The following is a 27,022-nucleotide window of genomic DNA, read 5'->3' on the forward strand; positions in this document are numbered from 1 at the left end:
GGGATTTCTTCTTTCTAAGGCTGGTCCAGACATATGTCTCCAGCTCTCGGAGCGTCGAGGGTTTCAGCGTCTCAAAGTCGATCTCTATCTCGTCTGGGTTGGTGTTCTTGAGCGATGGCTCTCGTGATTGGATGATGTGGACGACGCGGCCCAGCTTGTCGCCGGGCAGTTTATTGATGTCCAGACTGAGCTGGCGTTTCTCCTCGTAGGACATTGGCTTACACCTGTCAGCTGCCCCGCCCACAAACACATCTGGGACACAGACAAATACATTAACATGTTTGAAAATATATATATTTTTTTATATATCTTACAAAATCTCTCTCTCACTCACTCACTCATGTCATCTTGTGCCTCCAGCGAGGCTGAGGGGGCAAGGGGGGTGGAGCCGGTCTGATGTGGGGCGCCCAGACGGCTGCTCTTCATACCTTCTTTTTTACTGTGGAGAAAGAGACAGATGAGAGCGAGTTGACAGAGCGTGTCAGATAGAAATTATTAATCAATCAGAAATCTCCATTGTCCATCCTGGGTTTATCCATCCTACCCAGATTTCTCTACCTGGGCTTCTCTCCATCCCATCCTACCTGGGCTTCTCTCCATCCCATCCTACCCGGGCTTCTCTCCATCCATCCTACCTGGGCTTCTCTCCATCCCATCCTACCTGGGCTTCTCTCCATCCCATCCTACCTGGGCTTCTCTCCATCCCATCCTACCCGGGCTTCTCTCCATCCATCCTACCCGGGCTTCTCTCCATCCATCCTACCTGGGCTTCTCTCCATCCATCCTACCTGGGCTTCTCTCCATCCATCCTACCTGGGCTTCTCTCCATCCATCCTACCTAGGCTTCTCTCCAGCCATCCTACCCAGATTTCTCTACCTGGGCTTCTCTTCATCCATCCTACCTGGGCTTCTCTCCAGCTATCCTACCTGGGCTTCTCTCCATCCATCCTACCTGGGCTTCTCTCCATCCATCCTACCTGGGCTTCTCTCCATCCATCCTACCTGGGCTTCTCTCCATCCATCCTACCTGGGCTTCTCTCCATCCATCCTACCTGGGCTTCTCTCCATCCATCCTACCTGGGCTTCTCTCCATCCATCCTACCTGGGCTTCTCTCCACCCATCCTACCTGGGCTTCTCTCCACCCATCCTACCTGGGCTTCTCTCCACCCATCCTTACCTGGGCTTCTCTCCACCCATCCTTACCCGGGCTTCTCTCCATCCCATCCTACCTGGGCTTCTCTCCATCCCATCCTACCTGGGCTTCTCTCCATCCATCCTACCTGGGCTTCTCTCCATCCATCCTACCTGGGCTTCTCTCCAGCCATCCTACCTGGGCTTCTCTCCAGCCATCCTACCTGGGCTTCTCTCCACCCATCCTACCTGGGCTTCTCTCCACCCATCCTACCTGGGCTTCTCTCCACCCATCCTACCTGGGCTTCTCTCCACCCATCCTACCTGGGCTTCTCTCCACCCATCCTACCTGGGCTTCTCTCCAACCATCCTACCTGGGCTTCTCTCCAGCCATCCTACCTGGGCTTCTCTACACCCATCCTACCTGGGCTTCTCTCCATCCATCCTACCTGGGCTTCTCTCCACCCATCCTACCTGGGCTTCTCTCCACCCATCCTACCTGGGCTTCTCTCCACCAATCCTACCTGGGCTTCTCTCCACCCATCCTACCTGGGCTTCTCTCCACCCATCCTACCTGGGCTTCTCTCCAGCCATCCTACCTGGGCTTCTCTACACCCATCCTACCTGGGCTTCTCTACACCCATCCTACCTGGGCTTCTCTCCAGCCATCCTACCTGGGCTTCTCTCCACCCATCCTACCTGGGCTTCTCTCCACCCATCCTACCTGGGCTTCTCTCCACCCATCCTACCTGGGCTTCTCTCCATCCATCCTACCTGGGCTTCTCTCCATCCATCCTACCCGGGCTTCTCTCCATCCATCCTACCCGGGCTTCTCTCCACCCATCCTACCCGGGCTTCTCTCCACCCATCCTACCTGGGCTTCTCTCCACCCATCCTACCTGGGCTTCTCTACACCCATCCTACCCGGGCTTCTCTCCACCCATCCTACCTGGGCTTCTCTACACCCATCCTACCTGGGCTTCTCTACACCCATCCTACCCGGGCTTCTCTCCATCCATCCTACCCGGGCTTCTCTACACCCATCCTACCCGGGCTTCTCTCCACCCATCCTACCTGGGCTTCTCTCCACCCATCCTACCTGGGCTTCTCTACACCCATCCTACCTGGGCTTCTCTCCAGCCATCCTACTTGGGCTTCTCTCCAGCCATCCTACCTGGGCTTCTCTCCAGCCATCCTACCTGGGCTTCTCTCCACCCATCCTACCTGGGCTTCTCTCCACCCATCCTACCTGGGCTTCTCTCCATCCATCCTACCTGGGCTTCTCTCCATCCATCCTACCTGGGCTTCTCTCCAGCCATCCTACCTGGGCTTCTCTCCAGCCATCCTACCTGGGCTTCTCTCCAGCCATCCTACCTGGGCTTCTCTCCAGCCATCCTACCTCAGTTTCTTGATCTTCTTGGGCGTGGTCACCAGCTCCTTGCTGTTTTTGCTCTTTCTGATTGGCTGGAGGATGGCAGGGGGCAGGATCTCCAGTGGCTCCTCCCCTCCTATCTTCTTCTTGAACTTGTCTTTATTCTTCTCCTTCTCCCGCTCTTTTCTCTTGGGCTTGGTGGCCTGGGGCGTGGACAGAGCGGCCAGCTGTTCGTGAACAGCTTTGAGCTGTAGGACAGACACACACACAGGAGGATGTTAAAACACAGCTTCCTCTCAACTCTTTCATTTTCTCCCCCTTTCCTTCCTCTCTCTCTCTCTCTCCACCCCCTTCCTTCCTCTCTTCTTTTACCGGTTCTGTGTTCCGGTGTAAATCCCTTGCTCTCTCTCTCTCCTCTCCTTCTGCCTCTCTTCTCTTCCTAACCCATTTCTTTCTTATTTTATTCTTTCTCTTTGGGTGAGTCAGTGTCAACACAGGGTTTTATCCTTCCTACACTTTCTTTACCTCTTTCGCCCCCCTTCACCCTCGGGAGGCCCCTTCACCCTCGGGAGGCCCCTTCACCCTCGGGAGGCCCCTTCACCCTCGGGAGGCCCCTTCACCCTCGGGAGGCCCCTTCTCCTCCCGTCTCCCCCTCACCTGTTCCTGTAGTTCAGCCAGTCTCTGTGTTCTCTCGTGTTCCAAACCTCCCTCAGAGGATTCTGATTCCGACGAGGAGGAGCTGTCATCGGAGGAGGAGGGGGGTCGGGGGGCAGGGGGCTGTCTGGCCGAGGGGGTGGGGAGGGGGTGGAGGGTGGGGACGGGGAGGGGGTGGAGGGCAGAGATGGTGGGGAGGGGTTTGAGGGCTGGGGAGGGGGAGGGGAGGGGGGCCGTCTCCTCAAGCTCGTCAGGCATTTTGGCAAAGCGCATCTCAAACACGTCCTGTAGAGAGAAAGAGAGAGCTTTGTCAATGTTAACATATGTTTCCCATGCCAACAAAGTCCCTTGAATTGAGAGCAGTCAGAGCTATGAACCATGGGAACTTTAGTCCGTGGCACTATGAGATTTGTAGTTCATCATTCATCCATTCAACACTGTTTATGTTGACACCTGTCATTTGTCTGAAAGTGCTGTTGGTTGGTTGTATTTTTTGTTTGTTATGACTACACGCTGTGTAGTTTACCTGTAGGTTTGTGTGCCATAGCAACCACGCTGTGTAGTTTACCTGTAGTTTGTGTGCCATAGCAACCATGCTGCGTAGTTTACCTGTAGTTTGTGTACCATAGCAACCATGCTGTGTAGTTTACCTGTAGTTTGTGTACCATAGCAACCACGCTGTGTAGTTTACCTGTAGTTTGTGTACCATAGCAACCATGCTGTGTAGTTTACCTGTAGTTTGCATGTCATAGCAACCATGCTGTGTAGTTTACCTGTAGTTTGCATGCCATAGCAACCATGCTGTGTAGTTTACCTGTAGTTTGCGTGCCATAGCAACCACGTTGTGTAGTTTACCTGTAGTTTGCATGTCATAACAACCACGCTGTGTAGTTTACCTGTAGTTTGCGTGCCATAGCAACCATGCTGTGTAGTTTACCTGTAGTTTGCGTGCCATAGCAACCACGCTGTGTAGTTTACCTGTAGTTTGCGTGCCATATTGACCACGTCATGGTCTGGGGGGTTGTATTTGTAACAGTTGGAGAACATCAACCGGACATCAGCAGCAAAGTGCTGAGCATCTCTGTACTGCCTGCTGTCCAGCTTATCCTGAGGGAACAAACACACACACGGTGAGGGGACAGAGACACGGTTACCAATTAAATCAAATCAAATTTATTTATATAGCCCTTCGTACATCAGCTGATATCTCAAAGTGCTGTACAGAAACCCAGCCTAAAACCCCAAACAGCAAGCAATGCAGGTGTAGAAGCACGGTGGCTAGGAAAAACTCCCTAGAAAGGCCAAAACCTAGGAAGAAACCTAGAGAGGAACCAGGCTATGTGGGGTGGCCAGTCCTCTTCTGGCTGTGCCGGGTGGAGATTATAACAAGAACATGGTCAAGATGGTCAAGACATCCACAACCAGGATGTGAAAAGCGGGGCTTCAGTTAGGAAACTGTGGTGCCGGATCCATATGCATTGGGTGTATAACCCATTAGGGCGTCCAGCCACGGTGCTCAGAATGACACAAATCACATTTAGATGGTAATTCATCTAACAGAACATGCAACCAGAGGATACAACAATGTGTGTCCTTCTCCGATACGCCTGGTGAAAACATAAACACCCCCTGATGCTTCACCTTCAATGTATTACCCAGAACCCCTTGGTGCTACACCTTCAATGCAATGTATTACCCAGAACCCCCTGGTGCCACACCTTCAATGTATTACCCAGAACCCCCTGATGCTTCACCTTCAATGTATTACCCAGAACCCTCTGGTGCTACACCTTCAATGTATAACCCAGAACCCCCTGGTGCTACACCTTCAATGTATTACCCTGAACCCCCTGATGCTACACCTTCAATGTATTACCCTGAACCCCCTGATGCTACACCTTCAATGTATTACCCAGAACCCCTGGTGCTACACCTTCAATGTATTACCCAGAACCCCCTGGTGCTACACCTTCAATGTATTACCCAGAACCCCCTGGTGCTACACCTTCAATGTATTACCCAGAACCCCCTGGTGCTACACCTTCAATGTATTACCCAGAACCCCCTGGTGCTACACCTTCAATGTATTACCCAGAACCCCCTGGTGCTACACCTTCAATGTATTACCCAGAACCCCCTGGTGCTACACCTTCAATGTATTACCCAGAACCCCCTGGTGCTACACCTTCAATGTATTACCCAGAACCCCCTGGTGCTACACCTTCAATGTATTACCCTGAACCCCCTGATGCTACACCTTCAATGTATTACCCTGAACCCCCTGATGCTACACCTTCCATGTATTACCCAGAACCCCCTGGTGCTACACCTTCAATGTATTACCCAGAACCCCCTGGTGCTACACCTTCAATGTATTACCCAGAACCCCCTGGTGCTACACCTTCAATGTATTACCCAGAACCCCCTGGTGCTACACCTTCAATGTATTACCCAGAACCCCCTGGTGCTACACCTTCAATGTATTACCCAGAACCAACTGATGCTACACCTTCAATGTATTACCCAGAACCCCCTGGTGCTACACCTTCAATGTATTCAGATCTATAGGAGGAGCAGATAGAAGTTCCTCTACGGTCTGTCTGGTCTTCCTCTCAGACAGCTGGGAGGTCCACTGCTGATGACATCATCACTCATCTAATGAACAATGAGTGAGTGAGGGTCCACTTTTGATGAGCTCACCTTGACGGTTCCGAGGTCCATAGGGTGTTTGATGATGTGGTGGTAGTCGTGGAGGCCGAGGGCGTGCGCGTCGACAGGCTTGTAGAAGGGCCACGCGTACGCAATGTGTTTCTTAGACAACATGTCTCTGATAAGACCGCCACAGAACAGCAGCTGCTCCTAGAAGAGGAGGAGAGAGGGGAAGAGGGGAGGAGAGGGAGACGGAGACAGAGGAGAGGGAGACAGAGGAGAGGGAGACAGAGGGAAAGAGGAAGGAAAACGAAGGCCGAGGAAAGAAGACTTTATTAATCCATATGAGAAATGTGTTGTCAGCTGTAACCCAACCACTCTGATATACAGACAGACAATCCTAACCCTGTACAGACAGACAGACAACCCTAACCCTGTACAGACAGACAGACAACCCTAACCCTGTACAGACAGACAGACAACCCTAACCCTGTACAGACAGACAGACAACCCTAACCCTGTACAGACAGACAGACAACCCTAACCCTGTACAGACAGACAGACAACCCTAAACCTGTACAGACAGACAGACAACCCTAACCCTGTAGAGACAGACAACCCTAACCCTGTACAGACAGACAGACAACCCTAACCCTATACAGACAGACAGAGACAACCCTATACAGACAGACAGACGGACAGACAACCCTAAACCTGTACAGACAGACAGACAGACAACCCTAACCCTGTAGAGACAGACAACCCTAACCCTGTACAGACAGACAGACAACCCTAACCCTATACAGACAGACAGAGACAACCCTATACAGACAGACAGACGGACAGACAACCCTAAACCTGTACAGACAGACAGACAGACAACACTAACCCTGTACAGACAGACAGACAGAGACATACAGACAGAGACGAGACAGACAGACAGTCTGTTTCTCTACTGCCCCCCCCCACACTGATTTAACCTCTTGTTGTATTAGGAGAATAATACCTGTCGTTTGGGGCTCCCGCCGAGACTTGTTAACGCTCCGCCCCCGGGAACCCCCCCGCCTAGCCCCAGGTGGTGCTGGGAGTCGGGCTGGGCGGGGTCTCGTTTGGGCTGCTTCAGCGGGCGGCTGCTGCTCTCACGGCGGGGGCGGGGGGGCTCCGTCGCCACGGGAGATGACTCGCTGAGCTGGTCGTTGGCAGTGGGTGTGGTGGTGTCAGCCTTCCTCTTCTGGCTCTTCCTCTGCTACAGGGGGGGGGGGTTAAAGGTCAGGGGCTAGAGGTCAAGACAACACCACACATTCCCTCAGCATGACACATGATGAGTGGATAAGTCGATGTGCTAAAAGTAGAAAAGTAAACATGGTCCCAGCTGGATCCCCAGGGACAGGAATGAAGAGACATTCAACTACCAGGAAGATAATGACGGTACATGGGAACATCTCAGGGCATGACTGGAGGAAAGAGAGAGCGACTTCCTATATCAGACGTCAATTAATATAGGTTTGTCTCCTCGTTCCGTTCGACCACAAACTTTCAGATTCCCGTACCCCCTCCCCTTCTTTTCTCCCTCTGGTCTCCTCACCTTAGCTGGGGGTGCGATGCTCTGGGGGATGGGTGGGGCAGCAGGGTGAAGGCCTGGGTGGGCTGGGGGGTGGTGGGGTACGGAGGTGAGGCCCTGGGTCAGGACATCCAGAGGGCTGATGGGGAAAGGTGGTCCCAGCTGGGGGGCGTGGGAGGGAGGGGTGGGGGGAACGCGAGGGGGCTGGGTCTGAGGGGGGAGGGCGAGGGGGAGGGTGGGGGGCCCCTGGGATACGGGGAGACCCTGAGTCTGAGGGCCCGGCGACAGGGAGGAGAAACCTCGGGTGTGGGGGGTGGAGGAGGGAGATGAATCCTGGCCGGAGTCAGACTTAGACAGGAGACCTGGAGAGGAGGAGAGAGGGGGGTAGAGAGACAGGGGGGGATGGAAAGAGAGAGGGGGGGTGGAAAGAGAGAGACAGGGGGGGGGGGGTGGAAAGAGAGAGAGGGGGGATGGAAGTCCACCCAGAGTAAAATATAAGAGAGAATAAGCAACAGAGAGGTGAAGACAAGAAAGGAACAGAAGAGGAGAGAAGAGAAAGCACTCCATCAGTAATACAACAGTGATCTGAATCCCCCCATCAGTAATGACAACAGTGATCTGAATCCCTCCATGACAACAGTGATCTGAATCCCTCCATCAGTAATGACAACAGAGATCTGAATCCCTCCATGACAACAGTGATCTGAATCCCCCCATCAGTAATGACAACAGTGATCTGAATCCCTCCATGACAACAGTGATCTGAATCCCTCCATCAGTAATGACAACAGAGATCTGAATCCCTCCATCAGTAATACAACAGTGATCTGAATCCCCCCATCAGTAATGACAACAGTGATCTGAATCCCTCCATGACAACAGTGATCTGAATCCCTCCATCAGTAATACAACAGTGATCTGAATCCCTCCATCAGTAATGACAACAGTGATCTGAATCCCTCCATCAGTAATGACAACAGTGATCTGAATCACTCCATGACAACAGTGATCTGAATCCCTCCATCAGTAATGACAACAGTGATCTGAATCACTCCATGACAACAGTGATCTGAATCCCTCCATCAGTAATGACAACAGAGATCTGAATCCCTCCATCAGTAATGACAACAGAGATCTGAATCCCTCCACCAGTAATGACAACAGTGATCTGAATCCCTCCATCAGTAATGACAACAGTGATCTGAATCCCTCCATCAGTAATGACAACAGAGATCTGAATCCCTCCACCAGTAATGACAACAGTGATCTGAATCCCTCCATCAGTAATGACAACAGTGATCTGAATCCCTCCATCAGTAATGACAACAGTGATCTGAATCCCTCCATGACAACAGTGATCTGAATCCCTCCATCAGTAATGACAACAGTGATCTGAATCCCTCCATGACAACAGTGATCTGAATCCCTCCATCAGTAATGACAACAGTGATCTGAATCCCTCCATGACAACAGTGATCTGAATCCCTCCATCAGTAATGACAACAGTGATCTGAATCCCTCCATCAGTAATGACAACAGTGATCTGAATCCCTCCATCAGTAATGACAACAGTGATCTGAATCCCTCCATCAGTAATGACAACAGTGATCTGAATCCCTCCATCAGTAATGACAACAGTGATCTGAATCCCTCCATCAGTAATGACAACAGTGATCTGAATCCCTACATCAGTAATGACAACAGTGATCTGAATCCCTCCATGACAACAGTGATCTGAATCCCTCCATGACAACAGTGATCTGAATCCCTCCATCAGTAATGACAACAGTGATCTGAATCCCTCCATGACAACAGTGATCTGAATCCCCCCATCAGTAATGACAACAGTGATCTGAATCCCTCCATCAGTAATGACAACAGTGATCTGAATCCCTCCATCAGTAATGACAACAGTGATCTGAATCCCTCCATCAGTAATGACAACAGTGATCTGAATCCCTCCATCAGTAATGACAACAGTGATCTGAATCCCTCCATGACAACAGTGATCTGAATCCCTCCATCAGTAATGACAACAGTGATCTGAATCCGTCCATCAGTAATGACAACAGTGATCTGAATCTTCCCATCAGTAATGACAACAGTGATCTGAATCCGTCCATCAGTAATGACAACAGTGATCTGAATCTTCCCATCAGAACAAATCAGACCGTTGGAACTAAAAGCCACTCTCCCTACACCATACCTGCTTCTCTCTGCCCCGCCCTCCGCCCCTTGGTAACCATGGGGATCTCAGTCTCCTCTTGGGGCATCTCAGAGATCTTCTGAAGAAACATCTTCTCTAGAGACTCTGCCATCAACACTATGTCATCACCAGGCTGCACACACACACATACACACACACACACACACATACACACACGTCAGTTAACCCTACTATCAGATTTCTGTCTGTGTGTGTGTGTGTGTGTGTATACTGTACCTTGTTGTAGATGTAACAGTTGGTGAACATGGTGTTGAAGTCCTGCATACATTCCTGGGCGTTCCAATAGTAGCTGTTCTCCAGTCTCTTCTTGATGGTCCCCATGTCCATAGGAACCTTGATGATCTGATAGTAATCCTGGAGAGGGGAGGAGGGAGAGAGAGAGAGAGAGGGAGGACAGTGGAAGGGGGGAGAGGGAGGTGGGGGAGGGAGAGAGAGAGAGGGAGGACAGAGGAAGGGAGAGAGAGGGAGGACAGAGGAAGGGGGGGGGGGGGAGAGGGAGGACAGAGGAAGGGGGGAGAGGGAGAAAGAGGGAAAGAGGGAGAGAGGGAGGTGGGGAGGGAGGAGAGAGAGAGAGGGGTTAGAGGGAGGGAGGAGAGAGGGATGGAGGAGAGAGGGATGGAGGAGAGAGGGATGGAGGAGAGCGGGATGGAGAGATAGAGAGGGAAAGAAAGTCTCTCTCCCTAACTCTCCCTCCATCTCTCTCCCGCTCTACGGTAGCCTGGAGGGGCGATGAGAAGTGATTTCCCCCCCCCACACACACACACACTACTTACAGGCAGGCCGAGTTTGATGGCATCTACTGGAGCCTGGAAGGGCCATGAGAAGTGATGTTTCCACAGCGTCTTCAGCAGCACCTTCAACAGGTACTGCAACACAATAAACCTATTACCAACCCACCACTCAATCAATCAACCCATCAATGAACCAACTAGGGCCGTATAGATCTGCAATGGGGAACACGGACAGAATCATGGAATCCAGATATTAAAACAGAATTCAACAATATAAAAAAAATTATTGAAGAACTCAGTAGGAAATCAACTAAATGTTGAACTTCAAAATGCATCAGTGATTCTCTCTCTCTCTCTCTCTCTCTCTCTCTCTCTCTCTCTCTCTCTCTCTCTCTCTCTCTCTCTCTCTCTCTCTCTCTCTCTCTCTCTCTCTCTCTCTCTCTCTCTCTCTCTCTCTCTCTCTCTCTCTCTCTCTCCCTCTCTCTCTCTCTCTTCCCCTCTCTCTTCCTCCCTCCCGAAGAGGCAACGGCACAGGAATGCCCGTCTGTGTGCTTTCTGTCTACCAATGTGTGTAGCCGTTAGCGATGATGTTAATGATAACCTTCTGGTAGATGAAAAGGCTTTCCCAGAAACCTTCTCTATTAAATGTTAACTACAGAGTAGTGTAGGTCTACCTGTCCCAGGCTGGTGCACAGTTGAATTAAAGGTAGTTAAATCCATAAATAAAAATAAATTAAATTTTTCCCAGACCTCAAAAGTGGTGTCATGATTAGAGGTCGACCAAATAATCGGAAGGCCGATTTCAAGTTATCATAACAATCGGTAATTGGCATTTTCGGACACCGATTATGGCTGATTGCATTGCTCTCCACGAGGAGACTGAGTGGCAGGCTGACCACCTGTTACGTGAGGGCAGCAAGGAGCCACGGTAAGGTGCTAGCTAGCATTAAACATATCTTAGAAAAAAAACAATCAATCTTAACAATCACTAGTTTACTACACATGGTTGATGATATTACTAGTTTATCTAGCTTGTCCTAGCTAGTTTAATCAATGCGGTGCCTTTTAATTTATCATCGAATCACAGCCTACTTCGCCAAACGGGTGATGATTTAACCAGCGCATTAGCGAAAAAAAGCACTGTCATTGCACCAATATGTACCTAACTATAAACATCATGCCTTCCTTAAAATCAATACACAAGTATATATTTTTAAACCTGCATATTTAGTTCATATTGCCTGCTAACATGAATTTCTTGTAACTTGGGAAATTGTGTCACTTATCCTGTGCAAGCAGAGTCAGGGTATATGCAGCAGTTTGGGCCGTCTGACTCGTTGCGAACTGTGTGAAGACCCTTTCCGTTAGATAAAATACGGAACGGTTCCGTATTTCACTGAAAGAATAAACCTTTTGTTTTCTAGATGATAGTTTCCGGATTCGACCATATTAATGACCAAAGGCTCGTATTTCTGTGTGTTATTATATTATAATTAAGTCTATGATTTGATATTTGATAGAGCAGTCTGACTGAGCGGTGGTAGGCAGCAGCAGGCTCGTAAGCGTTTATTCAAACAGCACTTTCCTGCATTTGCCAGCAGCTCTTTGCTGTGCTTCAAGCATTGTGCTGTTTATGACTTCAAGCCTATCAACTCCCGAGATTAGGCTGGCAATACTATAGTGCCTATAAGAACATCCAATAGTCAAAGGTTAATGAAATACAAATGGTATAGAGAGAAATAGTCCTATAATTCCTATAATAACTACAACCTAAAACTTCTTACCTGGGAATATTGAAGACTCATGTTAAAAGGAACCACCAGCTTTCATATGTTCTCATGTTCTGAGCAAGGAACTGAAACGTTAGATTTCTTACATGGCACATATTGCACTTTTACTTTCTTCTCCAACACTTTGTTTTTGCATTATTTAAACCAAATTGAACATGTTTAATTATTTAATTGAGATTAAATAGATTTTATTGATGTATTATATTAAGTTAAAATAAAAAAGTGCTCATTCAGTATTGTTATAGTCATTATTACAAATATTCAGTTGATATAAAAATCGGCCGATTAATCGGCACCGGCTTTTTGGTCCTCCAATAATCGGTATTGGCGTTGAAAAATCATAGTCGGTCGACGTCTAGTCATGATGTGGTTTAAGAATTGATGTGGACTGAATATCACATTTTGTTCTATTAAAAAAAATGTGAGTTTGAGAATGAAAACTGAGAAAAACGAAAACCTGAAAAAAACATTTTATATTATTTTATATGGCCCCGACCGACCAACCAATCCATCAAACAGTACAGTACCAGTAGTCAAAGCTAGTTGTTCTGTGGTTCGACACACACACACACACACACCACACACACACACACCACACCACACACACACACACCACACACACCACACACACACACACACACTACCTGTAGCTGGTTGGTCTGTCGTTTCGGCCTCGAGGGGTTCCATGTCTCGGGGGGCGGGGGGTTACAGGAGAGGGAGCGGGAGGCGGGGTCTAGGCTGCTGCCCGCCTCCAGGCCGTCTCCCATGACGACGGAGGCAGGGCGTAGCAGGCGGGGAGGGGGGGAGTCCCAGTCAGACAGTTTGGACCCGGGAGAGGCAGGCAGGCTAGACTGGGAAGCCCTCTCAGGCCATCACACAAAACGCTGGACTGTCTGAAGGGAGGAGGAAGAGTAACGTCATCATCGTCATCATCACAGCCCATTGGATTCTCTAGGAGGGGAGGAAGAGTAACATCATCATCATCACAGCCACTGGATTCTCTAGGAGGGGGAGAAAGAGTAACGTCATCATCGTCATCATCACAGCCCACTGGATTCTCTAGGAGGGGAGGAAGAATATCGTCATCATCACAGCCCACTGGATTTTCAAGGAGGGGGAGGAAGAGTAACGTCATCACAGCCCACTGGATTCTCAAGGAGGGGGAGGAAGAGTAACGTCATCACAGCCCATTGGACTCTCTAGGAGGGGAGGAAGAGTAACGTCATCATCATCACAGCTCCTATACACCGACCTCACTATATAAACACAGTCCTATATAAACACAATCCTGTACACTGACCCCACTATATAAACACAATCCTATACACCAACCCCACTATATAAACACAGTCCTATACACTGACCCCACTATATAAACACAGTCCTATACACCAACCCCACTACATACCTACATGAACACACAGACCTATACACTGACCCTGGCATACACAGGCATACCCATAGCCCACCGTCTCAGTGACTAATCAACAGAACTGGACTTTCCCAAACTTTCCAACACACACACCTACAGCCACACACACACTACCCTAACTCACACAGATCTATATACTGACCCCTGCACACACACACACACACTACCCTAACTCACACAGATCTATATACCGACCCCTGCATACACACACACACACACTACCCTAACTCACACAGATCTATATACTGACCCCTGCACACACTGGCTGCCCAGACTAACCTCCAAACTGGACTTCCCCAAACAACACACACCTACAGTCACACACACACACACACAGCTCTAACACACACACACTGCGCTACCACACACACACACACTGCGCTACCACACACACACACACTGCGCTACCACACACACACACTGCGCTACCACACACACACACACACACACACACACACTGCGCTACCACACACACACACACACACACACACTGCGCTACCACACACACTGCGCTACCACACACACACACACACACTGCGCTACCACACACACACACACACTGCGCTATCACACACACACACACTGCGCTACCACACACACACACACACTGCGCTACCACACACACACACTGCGCTACCACACACACACACACAGTAAACAGACACACTGCGCTAAGACACACACACACAGACACACTGCGCTAACACACACACACAGTAAACACAGACATAGTCTAACAGATAAAAGGTGAAAGGTCCTCTAACATGGTTTGATTTAACTTCTCTAGGGTAGGGGGCAGCATTCGGAATTTTGGATGAAAAGCATGCCCAAATTAAACTGCCTGCTACTCGGGCCCAGAAGACATGATATGCATATAACTGGTAGATTTGGATAGAAAACACTCTAAAGTTTCCAAAACTGTTAAAATAGTGTCTGAGTATAACAGAACTGATTTGGCAGGCGAAGACCTGAGAAAAATCCATTCAGGAAGTAGGTTTTCTATTCAATGCCATTACAGTATCCATTGACTTAGGACTCAAATTGCAGGTCCTATGCCTTCCACTAGATGTCAAGAGTCTTTAGAAATTGTTTCAGGCTTGTATTCTGATAAATGGGGAGTAAGACCAGTCTGAATGAGTGGACCCTACCTTGTCACAGAACTTTATCATGCGCAATCCCGAGAGAGTGCCTTTGTTTACCTTTTATATCGACAACGTTATTGTCAGGTTGAAATATTATCGATTATTTAGGCTAAAAACAACCTGAGGATTGAATATAAACATCGTTTGACATGTTTCTATGAACTTTACAGATACAATTTTGATTTTTTTGTCTGCCTGTTTTGACTGCGTTTGAGCCTGTGGATTACTGAAGAAAACGCAAAAAACAAAACTGAGGTTTTTGGATATAAAGAGACTTTATCGAACAAAAGGAACATTTATTGTTTAAATGAATGTCTTCTGAGTGCAACCATATGAAGATCATCAAAGGTAAGGGATTAATTGTATCTCTATTTCTGACTTGTGTAACTCTTCTACTTGGCTGGTTACTGTTTGTAATGATTTGTCTGCTGGGCTATGTTCTCAAATAATCGTAAGGTATGCTTATGCCGTTAAGCATTTTTTAAATCTGTCACCGTGGTTGGATTCACAAGAAGTTAATCTTTAACCCTATGTAAAATATGTTTTGTTTTCTGAATTTTTATAATAAGTATTTCTGTATTTGAATTTGGCGCTCTGCAATCTCACTGGATGTTGGCCAGGTGGGACGCTAGCGCCCCACATACGCTAGAGAGGTTAACGAGGCAAGTCAATTAGGGACCACTTCTTATTCACAATGACGGCCTACCAAGAGGCAAAAGGCCCCCTGCAGGGCCGGGAGCTGCAGGGCCGGGGGCTGCAGGGCCGGGGTTCAAAATAAACATTTGGACAAAACACGACAAGAGAGACACCACAACACTACATAAAGAAAGACCTAAGACAACAACACAGCACGGCAGCAACACAACACTGTAGGAACACAACATGACAACACAGCACTGTAGCAACACAACAACACAGCATGACAGCAACACAACAACAACAGCAACACAACATGACAACACAGTAGCAACACAACAACAACACGGTTGATAAGGGGGAGTGAGGCCTAAGAGGCTTTTTAAATAAGCATCAACCAGTGGATCTTGTATATATCGATGGACAGTTTACAGAGGAGTATAGAGTACATCACCAGAACACTGACAGAGAAAGAGTTAAGCCATCCTCTGACATCACCAGAACACTGACAGAGAAAGAGTTTAGCCAACCTCTGACATCACCAGAACACTGACAGAGAAAGAGTTAAGCCATCCTCTGACATCACCAGAACACTGACAGAGAAAGAGTTTAGCCATCCTCTGACATCACCAGAACACTGACAGAGAAAGAGTTAAGCCATCCTCTGACATCACCAGAACACTGACAGAGAAAGCGTTAAGCCAACCTCTGACATCACCAGAACACTGACAGAGAAAGAGTTAAGCCATCCTCTGACATCACCAGAACACTGACAGAGAAAGACTTTAGCCACCCTCTGACATCACCAGAACACTGACAGAGAAAGAGTTAAGCCAACCTCTGACATCACCAGAACACTGACAGAGAAAGCGTTAAGCCATCCTCTGACATCACCAGAACACTGACAGAGAAAGAGTTTAGCCATCCTCTGACATCACCAGAACACTGACAGAGAAAGAGTTAAGCCATCCTCTGACATCACCAGAACACTGACAGAGAAAGAGTTAAGCCAACCTCTGACATCACCAGAACACTGACAGAGAAAGCGTTAAGCCATCCTCTGACATCACCAGAACACTGACAGAGAAAGAGTTTAGCCATCCTCTGACATCACCAGAACACTGACAGAGAAAGAGTTAAGCCATCCTCTGACATCACCAGAACACTGACAGAGAAAGAGTTAAGCCATCCTCTGACATCACCAGAACACTGACCTAATACCTCATGCTAGTACTCCATAACAAAAACAAGAGTTTACATGGAAACCAAGATAACGCACAAGTGGAAACCAGGAAGAGACTGAAGAAAAGGACAGACACCAGTCAAGAACAACCACGTGAAGTGAGGGGGTGTGTGTGAGAGTTACCTCCTCACAGGAACGTGCTATCTTCTCCGGTAAGAGATACCGTGTCTGGAAGTCCAGCAGACTGTTAGATCTAGACTGCATCTTGAAGTTCATAGAAAAAGTCTTAAACAAACCTCGGAACAATCCCAACACACACACACAAACACACACACGGTCAGGAGAGAGTCAGAAGTAATTCAGACTAACAGGAGTTCTGGAAGAGCAGGAGAAAGGATTCCTCGTGTTCTTTAGGAACAGAAGAGAAGAGCAGGAGAAAGGATTCCTCGTGTTCTTTAGGAACAGAAGAGCAGGAGACAGGATTCCTCGTGTTCTTTAGGAACAGAAGAGTGAACAGCAGGAGAAAGGATTCCTCGTGTTCTTTAGGAACAGAAGAGTGAAGAGCAGGAGACAGGATTCCTCGTGTTCTTTAGGAACAGAAGAGTGAAGAGCAGGAGAAAGGATTCCTTGTGTTCTTTAGAAACAGAAGAGTCTGAAGACGAGCTGGTTCCAGTTCCAACAGTGCGATAGAAAGAGAAAGACCACATCTCTCCTCCTATTCATCCTGCCCTTCCTCTCTCCACGATCCCAGAGCACATCTCTCCTCCTATTCATCCTGCCCTTCCTCTCTCCACGATCCCAGAGCACATCTCTCCTCCTATTCATCCTGCCCTTCCTCTCTCCACGATCCCAGAGCACATCTCTCCTCCTATTCATCCTGCCCTTCCTCTCTCCACGATCCCAGAGCACATCTCTCCTCCTATTCATCCTGCCCTTCCTCTCTCCACGATCCCAGAGCACATCTCTCCTCCTATTCATCCTGCCCTTCCTCTCTCCACGATCCCAGAGCACATCTCTCCTCCTATTCATCCTGCCCTTCCTCTCTCCACGATCCCAGAGCACATCTCTCCTCCTATTCATCCTGCCCTTCCTCTCTCCACGATCCCAGAGCACATCTCTCCTCCTATTCATCCCGCCCTTCCTCTCTCCACGATCCCAGAGCACATCTCTCCTCCTATTCATCCTGCCCTTCCTCTCTCCACGATCCCAGAGCACATCTCTCCTCCTATTCATCCTGCCCTTCCTCTCTCCACGATCCCAGAGCACATCTCTCCTCCTATTCATCCTGCCCTTCCTCTCTCCACGATCCCAGAGCACATCTCTCCTCCTATTCATCCTGCCCTTCCTCTCTCCACGATCCCAGAGCACATCTCTCCTCCTATTCATCCTGCCCTTCCTCTCTCCACGATCCCAGAGCACATCTCTCCTCCTATTCATCCTGCCCTTCCTCTCTCCACGATCCCAGAGCACATCTCTCCTCCTATTCATCCTGCCCTTCCTCTCTCCACGATCCCAGAGCACATCTCTCCTCCTATTCATCCTGCCCTTCCTCTCTCCACGATCCCAGAGCACAGAAAGAGAGGGATGGAGGGAAGGAAACAGTGAAACAAAAAGAGAGATAAAAGGGAAAGAAAGAGAAAAGGAGGTGAAGGAATAACGAGAGAGGAATCTCATTCTAGATCTTTCTTTTATTTTCCTCTCCCTCTCTCTCAGACAGAATGCCTCTGTCTCTTTCTGGTTGGTCATACTTTAAAAGCGCCACACCCCCTTCCATCCATCCCTCCGTTTTCTCGCCCACTCACTCCACCCCCCTTTTCCCAGCACTAGCATGAGGCAGCTTGCTCAAACACAGATGCCCCCACACACACCACACACACACACTCAGGCATGCACAAAAACACACACCATGTAGAGGAAGCAAACCGATGATGATGGACTTTTCCATTCAATAGACAACAAAAAATTTGGGCGGCAGATAGCCGAGTGGTTAGAGTGTTGGGGCAGTAACCAAAAGGTTGCTGGATCGAATCACCGAGTTGACATGGTAAGAATCTCTCGTTCTGCCCCTGAACAAGGCAGTTAACCTACTGTTCCCCGGTAGGCCGTCATTGTAAATAAGTATTTGTTCTTAACTGGCTTGTCTAGTTAAATGAAGACTAAAAATAGAACCAAAACCACAACATAACACAATACATCCTCATTTCATCAGGGAAGTCCTTTTGAGGTAGATATCTAGTTCACTAACACTCCTACCAAACAATAAGACTATCTAATGATGATGTGTAGTAGTAGTTGAATTACTAACACTCCTACCAACAGGGCTGGAAATGGCCAAGAACCTCAAGATACAATATTGTCACAATACGATATATACTGAGATTCTCAGGACACTCAGGATTCTATATGTATCGTGATTCTCAGGGTTCTATATGTATCGTGATTCTCAGGATTCTATACGTATCGTGATTCTCAGGATTCTATACGTATCGTGATTCTCAGGATTCTATACGTATCGTGATTCTCAGGATTCTATACGTATTGTGATTCTCAGGATTCTATACGTATTGGGATTCTCAGGATTCTATACGTATTGGGATTCTCAGGATTCTATACGTATTGGGATTCTCAGGATTCTATACGTATTGTGATTCTCAGGATTCTATACGTATTGTGATTCTCAGGATTCTATACGTATTGTGATTCTCAGGATTCTATACGTATTGTGATTCTCAGGAGTCTATATGTATTGTGATTCTCAGGATTCTATACGTATCGTGATTCTATACGTATAGTGATTCTATACGCATTGTGATTCTCAGGATTCTATATGTATTGTGATTCTCAGGATTCTATACGCATTGTGATTCTATATGTATTGTGATTCTCAGGATTCTATACGCATTGTGATTCTCAGGATTCTATACGTATTGTGATTCTATACGTATTGTGATTCTCAGGATTCTATACGCATTGTGATTCTCAGGATTCTATACGTATTGTGATTCTCAGGATTCTATACGTATTGTGATTCTATATGTATTGTGATTCTCAGGATTCTATACGCATTGTGATTCTCAGGATTCTATACGCATTGTGATTCTATATGTATTGTGATTCTCAGGATTCTATACGTATTGTGATTTTATATGTATTGTGATTCTCAGGATTCTATACGCATTGTGATTCTATATGTATTGTGATTCTCAGGATTCTATACGTATTGTGATTCTCAGGATTCTATACGTATTGTGATTCTATACGTATTGTGATTCTCAGGATTCTATACGCATTGTGATTCTCAGGATTCTATACGCATTGTGATTCTCAGGATTCTATACGCATTGTGATTCTATATGTATTGTGATTCTCAGGATTCTATACGTATTGTGATTTTATATGTATTGTGATTCTCAGGATTCTATATGTATTGTGATTTTATATGTATTGTGATTCTCAGGATTCTATACGTATTGTGATTCTATATGTATTGTGATTCTCAGGATTCTATACGTATTGTGATTCTATATGTATTGTGATTCTCAGGATTCTATACGCATTGTGATTCTCAGGATTCTATACGTATTGTGATTCTCAGGATTCTATACGTATTGTGATTCTATATGTATTGTGATTCTATACGTATTGTGATTCTATATGTATTGTGATTCTCAGGATTCTATACGCATTGTGATTCTATATGTATTATGATTCTCAGGATTCTATACGTATTGTGATTCTATATGTATTGTGATTCTCAGGATTCTATACGCATTGTGATTCTATATGTATTGTGATTCTCAGGATTCTATACGCATTGTGATTCTATATGTATTGTGATTCTCAGGATTCTATATGTATTGTGATTTTATATGTATTGTGATTCTCAGGATTCTATACGCATTGTGATTCTCAGGATTCTATATGTATTGTGATTCTCAGGATTCTATACGCATTGTGATTCTATACGTATTGTGATTCTATACGTATAGTGATTCTATACGCATTGTGATTCTCAGGATTCTATACGTATTGTGATTCTATATGTATTGTGATTCTCAGGATTCTATACGCATTGTGATTCTCAGGATTCTATACGCATTGTGATTCTCAGGATTCTATACGTATTGTGATTCTATATGTATTGTGATTCTCAGGATTCTATATGTATTGTGATTCAACACTGGGATTTTATTGCGATTTGATGTTCCAAACATATTGCTCACCATATGTCTGCTGCAGAGGGACAAGAACGAGCCAAGTGTTGATCAGTCATGGAAATAAAAGTGCTGAAAACTAATTGACTCCCAACATAAAAAGAAGATGAAGAACAAAGCTATGAAGGAAAACTACTGTAGTTTTGGTGCAGGCACAGCCAACCAGCGCAAAACTAATATTAGGATACTGTCAAAACGTTAGGATACATCTTTAAAATATGTAACTGCATCAGTCCCCCCCCCCATCACTATCTAATGATTATGTGTAGTAGTCGTTTACTCATTAGCCTGACATAAATACACCTACCAACCTTCAAGACAGGTTTGAATCCAGAGCCCATTTTGGAATGCATTCAGTTGTGCAACTGACTAGGTCTCCCCCTTTCCCTAATGATGATGTTTAGTCCTAGTAGGTTGTTCATTAGCCTAGAACACACACACACACACACAGGCTGCTAGCTTACAGCTGGACTTACATGTTTGTCTGGTGTGGTGCAGGCTTGGTCTAGTCCAGAGGGAGTGTCATCTCTCAGAATGGAGAGGTAGAGTAGTGACCTGGAGGGGGGCAGGAGAGAGGGGCCAGTCTTCCTTTGGTTGGTTGGTTGACGAGAAGGGTGGAGTAGTGACCTGGAGGGGGGGCAGGAGAGAGTGGCTAAACTTCCTTTGGTTTGTTGGTTGAAGAGGGGGGTAGAGGGGGTCTGAGAGAGAGCGAGCGAGAAATGTAGAAGGACAAGCAATCACAACACTGGTGGAGAGAGAGAGAAACAGAGAGACCGACCAGTCTTCGGTTGTTTGACGAGGGGAGTAGACGGGGTCTGAAAGAGAGAAAGATATGTAGAAGGACAAGGAATCACAACACTGGTGGAGAGAGAAACAGAGACAAACCAGTCTTTGGTTGGTTGACAAGGGGAGTACAGGGGGTCTGAGAGAGAGCTGTAGAAGGACAAGGAATCACAACACTGGTGGGGGGGGGGGGGAATATAGAGAAGAGAAGGGTTGTAGTGTGACTGTACGTCAGCCGTGTGTGTGGTGTGTCTAGAAGGCGTAGTGTACGGTGCATTTTGGAAAGTATTCAGACCCGTTGTCTTTTCCACATTTTGTTACAGCCTTATTCTAAAATGTATTAAATAAATAAATAAAATGTTCTCTGCAATCTACACACAATACCTCATAACGACAGAGGCGAACAGGTTTTTAGACAATTTGTATAAAATAAAAAAAATACAGAAATACCTTATTTACATAAGTAGTCAAACCGTTTGCTATGAGACTCGAAATTGAGCTCAGGTTTCCATTGATTGTCTTGTGGTAAATTCAATTGATTGGACATGATTTGGAAAGGCACACAACTGTCTATATAAGGTCCCACAGTTGTCAGAGCAAAAACCAAGCCACGAGGTCGAAGGAATTGTCCATAGAACTCAGAGACAGATTATGTCGGGGCACAGATCTGGGGAAGGGTACCAAAACATTTCTGCAGCATTGACGGTCCCCAAGAACACAGTGGCCTCCATCATTCCTAAAATGTAAGATGTTTGGAACCACCAAGACTCTCCCTAGAGTTGTCCGCCCGGCCAAACTGAGCAATCAGGGGAGAAGGGCCTTGGTCAGCGAGGTGACCAAGAACCCGATGGTTACTCTAACAGAGCTCCTGAGTTCCTCTGTGGCGATGGGAGAACCTTCTAGAAGGACAACCATCTCTGCAGCATCCTACCAGTCAGGCCTTTATGGTAGAGTGGCCAGATAGAAGCTACTCCTCAATAAAATGCTCATGACAGCCCGCTTGGAGTTTGCCAAAAGGCACCCAAAGAACTCTCAGACCATTAGAAACAAAATTCTCTGGTCTGATGAAACCAAGATTGAACTCTTTGGCCTGAATGCCAAGCATCACGTCTTGAGGAAACCCGGCACCATCCCTACGGTGAAGCGTGGCAGTGGCAGCATCATGCTGTTGGGATGTTTTTCAGCGGCAGGGACTGGGAGACTAGTCAGGATTGTGGGAAAGATGAATGGAGCAAAGTACAGAGAGATCCTTGATGAAAACCTGCTCCAGGGCGCTCAGAACCTCAGACTGGGGCGAACGACCCTAAGCACACAGCCAAGACAACGCAGAAGTGACTTTGGGACACGTCTTGAGTGACGTGAGTGACCCAGCCAGAGCCCAGACTTGAACCCGATCGAATATCTCTGGAGAAACCTGAACATAAATGTGCAGTGACGCTCCCCATCCAACCTGACAGAGCTTGAGAATATCTGCAGAGAAGAATGTGAGAAACTCCCCAAATACAGGTGTGCCAAGCTTGTAGCGTCATACCCAAGAAGATTCATGGCTGTAATCGCTGCCAAAGGAGCTTCAACAAAGTACTGAGTAAAGGGTCTGAATAATGTGATATTTCAGTATCAATTTGCTAACATTTATTTTAAAAAAAATGTTTTTGCTTTGTCATTATGGGGTATTGTGATGTCATTATGAGGTATTGTGATGTCATTATGGGGTATTGTGATGTCATTATGGGGTATTGTGTGTAGATTGATGAGGGGAAAAAAATATTTAATCAATTTTATAATAAGGCTGTAACGTAACAAAATGTGGAAAAAGTCAAGGGGTCTGAATACTTTCTGACTACACTGACATTTGCATAGGCAAAGACAACAAGATGCAGAGCGTCTGTCTGTCATGATGAAACAGTGAAAACAAGTAGTCATGTCTCCATGTGACTAACAATCGTTGTAAATGAGAGCCTTTGTCTAAGTCTCTACCCACAGCAGAGAGAGACAGACAGGGTAAAGCAGGGGAGTCAAACTCATTCCACGGAGAGCCTAGTGTCTGCTGTTTTTTTTTTTTTTCCCTTTCAATTAAGACCAAAACAACCAGGTGAGGGAGAGTTCCTTACTAATCAGTGACCTTAATTCATCAATCAAGTACAAGGGAGGAGCAAAAACCCACAGACACTCGGCCCTCCGTGGAATGACTAACACCTGTGGGGTAAAGCATGATGTTTTACTGCTTATGTTATTGGAGGAAAACACACACCATAATTGACAACAACGAACCCAACACTGTCAAAACATTGGAACCCAATCTCACAGCAAGTGGGTCATTTTAGCTACGAACATTTCTCCAGACCATATAGGCTTCTACCCTCAAATAACATTAACTTTAAATAGTTTTAACTAGCTAGATAACCAATAGTCTGATTAATCAGGCTGTAATACACAATTAATTGGTATAAACAGCCTAAGACATTTGTGTGAAAAATCCTGTGTAAATGTTTCAGGATATTGGATAAAATTACATTTAAACTTACTCTACCGTTTGTCTGTGCAGTTGTCCTTCTGCTGCCCGAAATTTGAGACAAAATATCCACAGGAAATGACTGTTTAACTGACTTTTTGGGTTCAGTATATGGTTGGTAACGTGGTAAAGATGGTTACTCAGTTCTTTGGTAAAAATTAGTTTTACATTGGATATTCAGTTCTCTTGTCAATAGCTACTGTTGTCTTGGGCAGTGGTTCCCCAACTGTGGAGGGGTCGCCACAGGTTATTTATTTATTTTAGGAACTCAGTCCAGCTTTAAAAACTTACTCTTGAAAATTGTCATCTCTAAATTGGGTAGTACATCATCAGTTCCTCTCGTCTTCTTAGTCATTACAGACCTTAGAGAACTATTTATAACTTGTCAGAAATGTCCAGATCAAGTAGCTCATGTCAGGTAACTTTTAGCCCATAGATAGTTATTTTTTTGTCACTCAAATATCACACGAATACACATTAGATATTGGGCAAATGTATAGAATGGTAAGAAATGTGTTTTACAACTGCTAAATATTATTTGCACGCCATGACAACATGTGTAGAATTGCAGGAAATAAAAATTTAAACCTGCAAAAGTTTGGGACCCCTGGTCTAGAGATACAACAGCTAGTCATGATCGCTGTCAGCATTTTTCTGACAGCTCCGTACGTAAACACCCTTTCAGAATACAACTTGGACTGTGACGTTATTCTAGAAAAAAAAACTACGTCGTATTTCACGTGCTTTCAGCGCCACGGAGCGTAAAATACGCCCCAAACCAGGCGTAACTTCTGTCAAGAATACGGCCTACGGGGCTACAAACAAACAACCTAGCTAGCTACTAACGTTAGCCTGCTACCGTCCCCCAACTACCGTGCGCAATGACAACAGGGAGTGCCCATGCCCCTGAAAAACACCGTTAATGTACCACCAAGGAGCATAGATTACGAAAACACAAGATGTGCAATAAACTGCAAATCAGGTAACGTAAATACAGAGAATATTCATCTTCCCGTGCGCCCGCACCGGCGACAGGCCTGTGATAAGACAGTCCATGCCCCGCTAGGCACCTCGCGCACTGACACCAACCGAAATAATGCACCGAGTGTGGTTCTGAGTGTTTTATCGGATTCCTGAGATTGAATGCCTTCGTTTACCCTACCGGTATCGGTGGAGCGACACCCCAAAACACGTTTATTTACCTTTTTCTGTCGGTTGTCAGCGCGCGCAGGTCTTCCTCACCCCTGAATCCAGAACAAACAGCCCCGTTCGACGTCAGTGACGTCAGACGTAGGGGGAACGTCAGGACGTCATTCGGAGGAATGTCACCTCTCCACGAACGAATCCCCTCTGTCTCCCGGAACAGGCAATACCATGCAATAACTTCAAACACTGAAAATTATTATAGACAAATTCCCAATATACACTGGTCTGCATAAATGGCCATACATAGCATCACAATTAATTGCCCTATTTTCGCGTAACCACACACTGTCAATGGACTGGATAATTTGTGATAGATATTGTAACAATTGCATAATTTCACCTTCTATAAATCACATAATCTTATAAACTATAGGTTCTTAATACTCTTATAATAAACTCATGTTATGGTAAATTTTACCTTGAAGAAACGCAATTAATTCCACCTATAGTGGAGTGAGCCCTCCACCTAGTGGTCAATTAATCACAAGTATGGTAGTATCAGAGAGGAAAAGGCGAAGTGAGAGGTTTACTCCGCCCAAAATGTATACACGAAAATAATGCCACGAAGTGAGAAATGTTTGTTTGGAGGTCAATTAGTGTCGAATTTGGTCAACAAAACATGTAATTGCTCATTTGCTACGTGAGGCTTATTTGATCAAATAGAAGTTTGTTAATGGTTAAATTGTTCTTGAATGTACTGATATGGACGCACGTGGCAAAACATTTTTATTGGAGTTGTGCCTGTTGTCATAGCGATAGAAGACTCATCATGGATATAAACCGCTTTAGCATTGCCATTGAGGGCCTCCACCATTTTAAAGTAGCCACCTGGGGGGTGATTCCTATGAATTGGGAGCGGTCCGCTAATGAAGAACAAAAAAAGAACTACTTCATAATGGAGATAGACTCAATGGCGCTGCTCATGCCCTCACAGACACTATAATGGCACAGATACAATGATGAATCTGCTATCTATCTCCATGGACTGTTGTTCACACATGTTTCTGCCCTGACATTGGCTAAGAGGGTTTGGCCAGCAACCAAAATATCGCTGGTTTGAATCCCAGAGCCAGCAAGGTGGAAAAATCAGCCGTTCTGCCGATGAGCAAGACGGTTAACCCCCAACAACTACTCCCGGGACGTGGATGTCGATTAAGGCAAGTGCCCACACATCTCTGATTCAGAGGGGTTGGGTTAAATGCGGAAGACACATTTCGGTTGAATGCATTCAGTTGTGCAATTGACAAGGTATCCCCCTTTCCCTTCCCACCTGATCTCGACTTCTCCCACCTGTCTTCCATCTTTAAAGCGGTCACTCAAATATCTTGTCAATATAATAGACAATCTTTGGTAGTATCAATCCTCTGAGTTCAGGTCTTTCAGATCAAAATTATAGGGACAGGCGGTGTCTGATCCTACACTGAACAAAAATAGAAACGCAACATATAAATTGTTGGTCCTATGTTTCCTGAGCTAAAATAAAAGATCCCAGAAATGTTCCATAAGCACAAAAAGCTTAAATCTCTCAAGTTTTATGCACAAATTTGTTTACATCCCTGTTAGTGAGCATTTCTCCTTTGCCAAGATAATCCATCCCCCTGACAGGTGTGGCATATCAAGAAGCTGATTAAACAGCATGATCATTACACCGGTGCACCTTGTGCTGGGGACAATAAAAGGCCACTAAATGTGCAGTTTTGTGACAACACCACACATTTCAGTTGAAGGCATTCAGTTGTACAACTGACTTAAGTATCTCCCTTTTTTAATGTCAAAGTTGTAAAAAAGATCACCTCAT

General features: G+C 46.2%; 1 protein-coding gene across 1 annotated transcript; it reads right to left on the reverse strand.

The window, feature by feature from the left end:
- Nucleotides 1-25,273, reverse strand: LOC139424330 (bromodomain-containing protein 4-like). The gene is made up of 14 exons (XM_071176061.1): nt 25,221-25,273; nt 21,200-21,278; nt 12,761-13,067; nt 10,369-10,461; nt 9,812-9,949; nt 9,575-9,707; nt 7,393-7,730; nt 6,814-7,053; nt 5,859-6,017; nt 4,137-4,265; nt 3,162-3,443; nt 2,532-2,752; nt 335-439; nt 1-252 (listed from the first exon to the last, which is right to left on the reverse strand). The coding sequence occupies exons 3-14, from the start codon at nt 12,881-12,883 to the stop codon at nt 228-230; spliced, it is 1,986 nt and encodes a 661-aa protein (XP_071032162.1). The 5' UTR covers nt 12,884-13,067; nt 21,200-21,278; nt 25,221-25,273; the 3' UTR covers nt 1-227.
- Between the last annotated feature and the right edge of the window lie 1,749 nt (nt 25,274-27,022).

Source organism: Oncorhynchus clarkii, chromosome 13, assembly GCF_045791955.1.
Source record: "Oncorhynchus clarkii lewisi isolate Uvic-CL-2024 chromosome 13, UVic_Ocla_1.0, whole genome shotgun sequence".
NCBI lineage: Eukaryota > Metazoa > Chordata > Actinopteri > Salmoniformes > Salmonidae > Oncorhynchus > Oncorhynchus clarkii.